Source organism: Oryzias latipes, chromosome 9 (assembly GCF_002234675.1).
Source record: "Oryzias latipes chromosome 9, ASM223467v1".
In the NCBI taxonomy this organism is placed as follows: Eukaryota; Metazoa; Chordata; class Actinopteri; order Beloniformes; family Adrianichthyidae; genus Oryzias; species Oryzias latipes.
In genome coordinates, this window is record NC_019867.2 from 16,313,160 (window position 1) to 16,325,071 (window position 11,912).

At 38.5% G+C, this 11,912-nt stretch overlaps 1 protein-coding gene across 2 annotated transcripts in view; it reads right to left on the reverse strand.

The window, feature by feature from the left end:
- rtkn (rhotekin) overlaps positions 1 to 10,404 on the reverse strand; it is a 60,634-nt gene extending 50,230 nt beyond the window's left edge. The window contains exon 1 of one of the 2 annotated variants that reach the window (XM_023958544.1): positions 10,015 to 10,404. In XM_023958544.1, the coding sequence (XP_023814312.1) occupies positions 10,015 to 10,125 (111 nt within the window). In that variant the 5' untranslated portion in view covers positions 10,126 to 10,404. The remainder of the gene's footprint in view (positions 1 to 10,014) is intronic. The other variant, XM_023958547.1, reaches the window with a different exon arrangement.
- Positions 10,405 to 11,912: the final 1,508 nt, after the last annotated feature.

Here is an 11,912-nt window from a genome sequence, read left to right on the forward strand (position 1 = left end):
GTGTCAAATCGTTTCATTTAGGCATCACTAACAACAGACTCTGACATAATTATTCAGTTAAAAAAACAGCGATAAAAATTTATACTATTAATCGTTAAACATGATATCAATTTAAATATTTTTTGTCAATGTATGAACCTATTACCGTACTTCTCCTGCAGATGATTAAAAAAAACTGAAAAAAGTTTTAAAGAAGTTTTAAGTGTATATTAGGGATCTTATCTCATCTTACAGTCAAACTAAAGGCCTAAGAAAAAGTCAACGCTCAGGATATACCAGAAAAAAAAGAAGAAAAAAGAAAAAACAAGGCAGAAAAAACAACAACATAATGTTGCAGGATGAGTCAACACACATTCTGTCTCAATGGCCCAGTACTCACACACAATAATAAATGCAGCGTCGCATTTGGGCAAGGACCAGCATATTTTAGAAAAGGTGGACATGCATGACAGCCTCATCTGCTCTCATGAAGTCATAAACTTGTGTAACATTAACAAAAGCAAACACACTGTACATTTGCTTGTTCAAGAACCCTATCCGCATTCAGTAACACTGTCTTCAAATCAGAATTACAAAATCTCACCCTTTGTCTATTCCTTCAATTGAGATGTTTTACTGCAAAGTCATTTGGCAGCCATAGCAACGTGAAACTAACTCTTTTTTTGTTAACCTTGACCTTTACAACACATCAGTTGCTTGACAAAGTTCCCCAGAAGAAGATATGTGGGTGATGTCAGTGCTTCAAATGGAGCTCAGACAGACTGCACAAAAGGAAAATGACAGTTTGAATCAGTGAAAGAACAGAAACATACAGCTTACCTACTCTTCATTCATTCAAGCAGATACCTGTAAACATTTGTTAGTATTGATTTCCTCCAATGCACATTCCTCCACATGAAAGCTCGGCCCTGACTCTATCTATTTCACAAAGTAGTCAGGTGGTCATGTGATGCATAGAGCGAGGGATAAAGAGTCCCTTTGTGCAGAAAATGAAAGAACAGACTCACAGAGAAAAGAAGGAATATAAAGCCTGATATGTGCACTCTTTAGTTCTTCAACTTAACTGAAAGTTAAATCTTTTAATTATAATAATGATTATGATGTTTTTGGGCAAAATAAAAAAACGGTTGTTTTCTAGAACATAGTTTCTGCAGAGCGGCAGGAGTTCATTAGAAATTTGCCTATAAATTGTGGGTGGGACTGTTGGTGTGGAGTAAGCCTGTTCCCTTCCAATCATCCATCTGTTTATGTGCTCTCCTGGTAGCTAGCCCTTCACAACTCAATCTAGACTGTTGAATTGTTGGCGCAAAAGTAAACCTCTGTTTATAACCCATCATCCCTTTGTTTAAAATCTCTCTTACAGCCCCTCACAACCCCAAGCTAACATTATCGGTGCAAGAAAAATTAAGAGCAATATCAGAACTACCACGCAACAGTTTTGAGCCAGATGCCAGCTCTGATGGGGAAAACAAAGGTGTGCATGATGAGACCACTGCGCCTGTCTACTGGCAGAGTGGTCTCCAACCTTTATCAGGCCACGGACCAGGTTAATGTTAGACAATATTTTCACGTACTGGTCTGAACATAGCCAACTTTACATTTAATATCTATTATCTTTATTTCGGTTTTGGAAAAAGCTACTTTTTCACAACAAAAAAATTTAATAAAAAAATATCCAAAAACATCATTTGATTTTTTTTTTTGCACATGACAAGGATTCAGTGACGGAAAATTGTTGATTTGTAGAGGTTAAAGTCACGTGACGTCATAACAGATGGTTGTGGTGAACAGAATCCTGTAATTTTCCGAATTAAAACTTCCTTTAGTATGAGAAAAATAAACAAAACAGAAGTAATCAAAACTAGTGTTTAATGTGCATTTTTTTTTTTGTCTGCTGCCTAGTACCAAGTGCTCTAAGGACCGGTACTGGTCCGTGACCTGGGGGATGGGGACCACTGAACTAGCAAAAACATCTGAATGGAGCGGAGCAGGGAGCTTGTGGCCTGCCATAATAACTTGTACGACACACTTCTGAGCTTTTACCAATGGGAGTTTGGTATCTGCCTCTGATTCACAATAATTTGTGTAAAGAAATACTCAGAAATGCAATTTTATGTTAAATTGTCCTCCATCATGAGAAAAATACCACAAGAACATGTTAAAAACACCCAAAACACAATTTTCATTGGAATGGGTCTTTAAGCTCTAATACTAGAATGAACACAGAGTGCAGAGCAGAACTTTAATTGCTATCATTTTTAAACAAATCTGGTCTTTGTCTATGTAAAAGACTAACTAAGACTTTCCTGCTCTTCTGTAAAGTGCAATTCCAGTTGGATGTGACAATTTCAGTAAGATTCAAAGGAAAAAGATGAACAAAATGTCATTACTTTTTAATATTTCTCCTGATCCTTCTCCTGGTCTGTTATGGGAGTCTTCTACTCTCGTAAAAACGTGAGAACCGCAGTCTTGTGTGAGTGAGCTGAAAGTGAAAATGGCCGCCCGCAACTGTAAGTGTTCTGGTTTGCAAATGACATCGCACTGGAATCTGAAAATGTATGTTGATGAATGAAAGCCTTTTTTGTGTTGAGGGTAATCACTAGATAAAAATGACAATGATCAATTTACATTGTGTTCTAAGCTCAGTTGTTTCAAGCTTCTGTCAGGAACTGCAAAGAGAAACAAAGAAAATGGAACAAATTGTAAATCACCAACATCTGTAAATGGAGAAAAACATAGGATTCCTTTTTTTCAATCTGGATCAGGAAAATAGGTTAAGATTTAAATAGTGGGAAAAAGGACCTATATTGCTGTTTCATCAGGGGACTTGAACTGACATAGTGGTATGGCCCAAATAATGTGGCTCCCCAGAGGAAGAAGTGAGTAGAGTATAACAGACTCAGCTCAAGAGGGCAAATAAGTAGGATTAGAGCTAATGCAGTGCATGTTTTTACATGATCCAGGAGAATTACACCATTTTTCTGGATGCTTCATTTAAACTCTAATCTAGTAAACCTCTTTAACACCTCTTTACAGGGATTCTTTCTTTTTGTTCCACTGTAGAGCTAAACCAGACCAAATGCTTTACCAACTCATTTAAACCAGGTGGTAAATAAAAGAGAGACAGGTTTGATAATGCATGGTGGAAGTTTCCACATTTCAGGATCTTGGGGCCTATCCAGTCATTAAAGATCCATGAAATATGTTGCTGTCTGTCTACACAGGCAGGCTGAGCCTGGAACAGGACAGTGGAGTGAACAAAGCTCTACTGTCTGTGTTTAACAATGGACTTGCTCAAGGAAACGCTGCCTCTTAGTCACAGTCTGAGTTACCATACGCGTGTGTCACACTGCAGGGTTTATAGATCACTAGCAGCGAGTTCAGGACATCGCAGCATTCATTCACAGAACTGAATGGCAGGGAGGGGGTGCCTGGTAAATGTTCTGACATGTATGAAGAGGATGACACATGGGAACTGAGCGTGTGTGGGTGACTCACTTCCTGTACGTGAACACATCTACTATTTATGTCTGCTTCTTTTTCAGGCCCAAATATGGTAGTTAATGACAAAACACATATATTAAACTGCACAATAATTGCTAATCAGAGATGACAGACATTTATAAACAGGTCGATGAAACAAAGTGACGCTCGGCCTTTAAAAAGAAATGTCCACAGGGGAAACACATTTACTTTGTTTTTAAACCATAGTCATCTACAGACAAAACCTGAAATTATTTTTCGAAATTTAAGTTTTATTTCAGATTTAGACACCTTAAGAGCTAATATGGGACTTTTGGACAAAAAAGCTAGACAGCTGCTCTGCTTCAGCATGTAGAGCCAAATTACTAAAAGGGGAGCACAACAAGGAACCAGAATTTGAACCTTTAAAGACCCACTCCAATGAAAATGGTGATTTTGTAGCATTTTGTAGCAAATTTTTTTTTCATGATTAAAGTAGGACTTTAAGAGTTCTGGTTCATACAGACCAGTTCCTCTTCTAATCAACCTGTCACCTAAATCGAAGACACCTGTTTTAACTAAACATCTGTACAAATTATACCTGTCCACAGAAACAACTCCAAACTCTCCAACATGGAAAACACTAAAGTGCTTTCAGTGCATTTAAAGTCCCACTCCAATTATATTTTGATCTGTTATAAAGACATTCCAAGTGGTCTTTTATTTTATGATTATGTCAATTTCAGACAAAATCCAAAACCTGTGTTGTTTTCCAGGACATAGTTTCTGCAGATTGGCAGTAGTTCATTAGAAATTTGCCCATGAGTTGATGCCGGGACTGTTGGTGTGAAAATAAACCTCTGCTGATATCCCATCTTCCCTTTGTTTACACTCTCTCTTACATCCCCTCACAACCGTATGCTAACATTAGCAGTGCAACAAAAATGTTGAGCAATGTCAGAGCTATCCGGCAAAAGTCTTGAGCCAAATGCCAGCTTGGATGAGGTAAACAAAGACGTACATGGATACATTTGTCTGCAAGCGGATGCATCAGAATGGGGCGTAGCAGTGAGACTTTGGCCCGCCCATTTCACATTCTTCGTCACAAAAGAGAACTTTTTCAAATTTCTTTTTATCATCTGCTCTGATTCCTCCTGATTTAAATAAATACTCAGCCATTTAGTTTTATTCTTATTTTTATTTTTATTTTATATATGTCCTCCATTCTTCTTTAAGGGAGAAGATTGTACAAGACCACAGCAGCATTTAAAGGTCATGGAGTGGCCCAACCAGTCTCCGGATCGCAGTCTTTTTGAAAACTTGAAAACCTGGAGAGAGCAGAAGCTCAGAGGTGGCAAGCAACACCCACGAAATCTTAATGATTTAGAATAAATTTGCCAAAATTCCTCCTAACGTGTGCAGAAACCTGCTCATTAACAATAAGACGCATCTGATAATAGGGGTTTTGCCACAAAATTTTAAGAGGGGTTTGAATACGTATTTCCCCCAATGAAATGCTAATAAATGTATATGAATTCTTTTAATTCCTTGATTTTCTTTGTGATTTTTCTAACCTACCATTGGATGACAGACTGCCAATTTCTTTCTAAGTGGACAAACCCATAAAATCAGCAAGGGATCAAATACTGATTATTATTATTAATGTGCATGTCTTGGTTATACCTTTAAAAATCTAATCCCTGATAAACAAACATTGTAAATACACTAGTGGTAGTGAGTGACAAGATTTTGCTTGGTCTCCACAAAGTACAACTTTAGAGTCAGGGAACGTGGCTCGAAAATACATTTTCATGGGAAAACCCACACAAAGACGAAAAAAAAAACAAGTGTGTGTGTGTTTAGGTGCTTAGGTGTGTATGTGTATAGGGAGAACTGGAGGGGGGTCAATAGAAAAAAAAGGTCAATTTGTGAAGCTCAGCAACAAGAACACAATGCGCGTGTCAGATGGCTGTCATGTATCTCTTTACGTCTTTCACAGAGAAAGTGATCATTTTAACTTAAGCTGTCATAAAAAACAAACAAAATGTTGCATAAATAACAGATACTGTTTAAAATTAAAAAAATAAAAGTCTGTTTTGTGCCTTAAAGTATACTAAGGACTTGTTTTATCTTCTCTATTTTGCTAAAGAGATCAAATCAAGCACAGTGGACCAACTGCTAATCAAACAGAACATTGGTTGAATTTTACCTTTTGTTTGGACAATTAAATAAGACATGTCCTTCATTCATTCACTGGAAACATGAATGTAGACACAAGCCTATTTGAAGGGAAAAAGTTAAATATTTCCTTGTTAGACAATCTCTCAGCATACCAAGGCCCTCAAGCAGAAAGCTCCAGTGGTCCAGATTTGTTAAAGTATGAGGGTCTTAGAAGGGGTAACATTTCCCTGGCATCTCCTCTGTACCCCTGCAGTGTTCAATATGCCAGAAAGCCCTCAGGGTGCAAACAAACACACACACACATACAACTCCATCCAGGCCTGTCTTGGCACTGCACTTGTTCAAGAAAACAATAAAGTAGAGTGCATCCATTCTTTAGAACCCTCAGGCCTCAGAGCCATTTTCTGGCATTCCCTGTTTTAGAGCATTGGCTATTTTAAGGATTCAGAGCCATGATGGTCTTGTTGTTTCCTTGGTTTTCAGAGATGCCTTGAAAGTGAGACCCAAAGGTTGTTTCCTTATTCCCCATGAGTTGACTTGTTTAACCTTTCACAGTTTTTTGTATGCAGGGAAGAAGAAGGGATGCGCTTACATGAACAGGCTTGGTTCATCTCCCTCTGAACACCAGCAGAAACCACATGTGGGAGGCAGCCGAGCATGAGACGGCTTAAAGACTGGCTCTCCACTGTGAATTGTAAATCAGTTCAAGTGGACTAAATATTAAGTCACCAAACATGGAGGGAGGCAACACAAGGATGCGGTCCACTCATGCAGTAAAAACTACAACATTTACAAACAAAACACTTAAAAATGTACCTTAAAGCATCTGATTCTAATGCTGTACCACGCTTATTTTACTTTAAGAGTTGCCATATTTTATTTTTTCAGAAGGGTTTGTATACTGATAAAATCCCAAATGAACACAAATGCATGAGAAAGGTTCTGGCAAGTTTGATTTACAAATTTGCTTTTTTAACATTATTATTATGAACATTTTAAAAGTGAAATGTTTGTGAAAACCACATTTCACTTTGGAAATGTTCATAATCATATATATTAAAAAGGTAAACATGGTAAAAAATAAAATAAAGCAAATGACTGAGTAACAGCTGTTTTTTCTCAATAGATATCTATTGAGATATCTATAGAAATCTCAATATAGATATCTCCTTCCTAGGTGGGAGGAGGAGTTAATCAGTCCAGTTCTCTCATATAGTCAGTGATTATGACTCAAATATCTTTTTTACTTGTAATCTAATAGAATTTGTTTGGATTTATAGTAAGTAGAGGTTGCGCATGTATTGCACAAAGAATTCACCAGAACTAACCAGAATGTGGCTGTAGTTACGTCTATATTTGGTGCCCAGTTTTGAGAATGTGTGGATTTACAGGGTGGAGGACGCCAGAACACCAAAGCTAACCACACAGCAGCCACAAAGCTGTTGAACCTTTTACTCAAAAGACCCAGCAGATTCCCAGATCTTGCCATCCACTCCCAGAGGCTGGGAAAATGTGGGTAGACGGGTGCGTCATCACACACACCTAACCACTTCCTAGTTTCTCAGTGTGTAGACTATAGTGTGATCCATCTCTCAACAAAACATGCAGAAATAGAGCTTTGACATGAAGCACATTCCATCTCCTCCCTAATAATAACTGCATCGTCTTGCTCGGGTGGCTTCAGCTGAAACAGCAAAGTGGCTGTGGATGGAGGCAGTGTTTAGCCTCATGCAACAAACTGAAGAGATTTAGGAAGCATGTGTTATATTCTCCCACTGAGAGCAGCAGGCAAGGAAACGACAGGAGGGCTGCACAACGGACTTTGCCAAAAGCTGCGAGTCCCTGACAACATTACCCCATCCTCTGCTTATGCAAACGCAGCAGAATGGTTCAGCTCCAGACTCTTCAGTGACGCTGAGGGAAAGCAATGGTGCAGCTAGGCCTTTTATGGATGAATACCCTTCAAGAGCTAAAACATTTATCATTTATTCACAATAAAGCTTGACGTCAAAGCCTGTCGACTGAAATAGGCTAGGTTTTAAGAGCCACCTTCCAAACAAGACCCTTTGCACACTCACGTGATGTTTTTCTTTTTCTATAACTTAAAGACCTACTATGGTAAAAATTGTGTTTTTGGTGTTTTTAACATGCTCTTGTAGCATTTTTCTGATGTTGGGGGATTTATATATATATATATATTTCATCCTATAAGGAAAATTAAGCTTAAAATGGCATTTCTGAATGTTTCTTTATTCAAATCAAGGTGAATAAGGAGGAGCAGACAAAAAAAAGGCCACAAACTCCCTGCTCCGCTCCATTCTGATGCATCCACTTTCAGGCGATTAGATCCATGGACGTATTTGTTTTCCTCGTCTGAGCTGGCATCTGGCTCTAAACTGTAAGGCTGGATTGCTCCAATATTGCTCACTATTTTTGTTGTACCAGTGATGTTAGATTGGGTGTGTGAGGAACTGTAAGCTAGTGGAAGAATGTGTAAACATAGAGCTCTCAGCAACAGGGAGGGGAAAGGGAGAAGGGCTTGCTTTGTGTCAACAGTCCCACCCACAGCTCAGAGACGAATTTGAATGAATTCCTGTCACTCTGCAGAAACTATGTCCTAGAAAACAGCACAGTCTTCTTATTTTGGCTAAAAACGGCATAATCACAACTGAAAGACGCTGGGAACGCATTCAAAATAGCTAAAACAAAACGATTGGAGGGGGACTTTAGGATGTTTCAAGACTTTGTTTAATATATAACTTGAAACTATGACTATTTACCTGAAAATACAGGAAGTGAAACTTAAGAAGAATGCTTAACTGTGCTTCGGTTTTTGAGAATTAAATATTTGGGGGTAAAGAAAACTTTAAAGGGATGTCCACACAGGAGGAATACTGGCACAAACATATAAACAAGATGTTTCTTGGCTTAAGACATACAGGGGGCTTTCAGGGCATTTCATTGAGATTCTACACACAGTTGCCACAGTGGGCAAAGAGAGTCCGAACAAAGAGTGAGCGGAAAGTCCCAGTTTCTGAAAGAGGATCATTAGCATTAGGGAGAAAGGCTAAAACACAGATTACTCTTGAATGAGAAGCAGATTATAGAATTAAGAAAAAGCAATGATTTCTGATATAAAGGGGTAGCTAATGTGCGTCCTCGTACAGAATTTGAAATGCATAACTAAATGTAATTTAAAAAGGTGAATATGGAAATTCTCTGCAACTACTTCTATAGACATGTTCAATTAAGGTGTGTAAAAAACATGTTTGCCTTAAAATAAACAAATGTTCTTGTAAAAGTCTGTTTAATACTACTTGTGGGCTCTAATACATACTTAGTCAGATGACTCAAACTATAAATAAGACTGACAAAACATGAAACCATGTGTCTGGAGCGATGCCATGCACTGCTGGATGCTGGTGCATCAGAGTTCCAGACTGTTCAGACATCAGATCAGATTATTCTGGCAGCAGATGACTGCGATGAAGCATCAGATCAACCAGCGGTCAGCCATGCTTTCATGGTAAATGGTAAAGAGCACAAACTGATATTGCAAATGCCAGGCCTCGCCTCTTCCTTTCTTTAAAGTTTAAAAAACTGATTTAGAGAAGAGAAAAGGATCAATACTGCATCCTTGACATTCCTTTAGCCAACCCTTCTAATGAAGTCTCCTTTCATTTAGCTTTTTTTCCCTCCACTTTGACTAAAGAACCCCACTTGGAACATGCAGGTTTCAAAACCAAAGCACCGTAAATGTTCAAAAGCTGACTTTAAACTGCAACCCAGTTGGTCCGCAGAAGTGGACCAGATGAAAGTAACAATCATTTTTAAGAGAATAAGTTGTAAAAACTGATTGGAGGAGAAAGTTGGTGTAAGCAGTCTGGGAAAAAGGAGGAGTTTGCATTAAAGCAGCAATACTGAAATATAATTAGAGGTTCTAGTCGCAGTTCCTCCTGCTCTGAAAAACGGTGGCTAATGGGAGGCAGATGCAGAGGTTCTGATCCAATGATAAACAGCTGGAAGGATGAACAAACTGCTTTTGCTGAACAGTTTGAAAGAAGTTAAACCCATAAGAGACCTAAAAATCAAAACGCATCTAAAGTTGATCAAATTAGAGAACAAATACTTAGGATTAATCATTTGAACATAAAAAGGTTGTGTTTGGCATGAAAGAAGTTCAACCCCAGCATGAGGAGCCTTTAAAGTGACCCACAATAATCTTTAAAACACTTTCATGTCTGTGCAAAAGCTGCAGATTTGTTAGGAATCTCCCATGCAGTAACACGCATGTGCGTAAAAGCCAGATCAGAAGCGCAGGAGGTGCCTCCAGCTGTTGATGGTGATCATCCACGCGCGATAGCGACCCACCTGTGATGTGTCCGTGAAGAGGCTCTTTCTGAACTTTCCTCGCCGTATCTCCATTTCCAGAGCGGAGCCCCGGGCAACGGTGGCCCTCGCTGTTTGATTCCGACAAAACATCTGAGTGAGTGCAACTCCTCCTCCCTCCCACACAACAACTTCTCGGGAAGGAGACTTCACAATCCACCGTCAGCCTAAACTTAATCCAAATTGAGGAAACACCTTCAAGAAACTTCCGAGAAGAGCTGATCCTGTTGAAGAACAAAGATCCAAACCGGAGGAGTGTCCCACGCGTGGCGAGGGAAGCATCAAACCCTGTCCCACTCACAAGGAGAGGGGGAAGAAGATCACTTCATTCAGAGAAGCAACTTTTATTTTCCAAACAGTATGGGGCGTCCAGCTGTGACGGAGGGGACATCCCAAGTGGGGAGCTGCTGAGATCCGGCTTAGCGCCGTCCTGTCTCCGGGGCCCTCTACCGGTGGCAGAGATTTACTGCTGCAATTTGAAGCCCTCTGTGGGCCAGATTCTAAGGCATCCAGCGAGCAGTGAGGCCCCTGGGGCTTCTCTACGATCCATTATTATCTCAGAGCAAGAATGGCTCCTTTATAGATTCAATAGATTTGCCTGTTTCTCCTTATTTCTTTTCTTAATTTTAGTTATAAAGGACGATGCATTGTAAGGAATCCTGTGAAAGACTGGTGGAGAAGTTTCCAAAATGTACTTTCACCTAGAAACAGCTATGAATCAATAGACCTCTAAGGAAGAAGTTAATTAAAAGGACAGTGAAAAATCAAATCAGTTGCATTATAAGGGAAGAACAAAACAGAATATTGGATTTGATAAAATTTGATGTTTGTTTGATTGGTTTATTTCAAGCATAATATATATATATATATATATATATATATATATATATATATATATATATATATATATATATATATATATATATATATATAAAACGTACATTTTAACCAATTTCAGATATTAAGTATTACATCAATTACAAATTAAAGAAAAAATAAACAAAGATGACATCATCCAATAGGTCATAAGCAGCCATATTTTTGCATTTATGCATACACATTTGTCACAGTAGATTCATTAAATATAATAATTATCACACACAGTCAAAAAAGTACTATAAAAAAGATTTATTCGTAGCTCCTAAATTTGTCACAAAAGAAAAAGCTTTGACTTGATAAACCAGGGAACATGCTGAAATTGCTATGAAAAATGTAAAATATGTATTTCAAAAACTGTCATGAAATAATTGGCGTGTGTCATGAATGAAATATCAAACAAGATTCTGCAAATCATATATTTCCCAACATTACTGTAGCGCGGTAAGATTTTAGATGTTAAACTAGCATATTTGTTGTTCCGCCATACAACCTTTTAAGAAGATTTTATAGTGAATTCTAAAATGTGTTGCATTCAGGAGAACAGAGGAAGCTCTGTTAATGAGCTGGAGAAACAAATAACTATGACTGGGTGTGTAACAGTAGAAATGCCTAAAGCTCGGAGAAACCCGATGAAGACATACAAGACAGAAAAAACAATAATTGAACCGGGATGAAGATAGACATATACGGCTTCCTTTTCTCTTTCATTACCAGTGTGCTTGCTACTGTTTTAACTTTGAAAAACTTCCCCAATCAGAGCCCGTTTTGGTGTTGTGGAGCCTGCAGCAGAGGCTGTACTCGTACTCCCATTAAAAATAAATAAATAAATAAACATTTTTTATTCATGAGCGTCTGCAGTGAGCCATGAAGATCCAGCAGGAATTGGAATCATAACTTCAGCCAGCCGGGGAATGTTTTGGAACCTGCTGTGACTGGAATTCCGAAAGGTCAGACGGTGATCGCAGATCATTCTTGTGAACACAAAAGGTCAAAGCATGTAA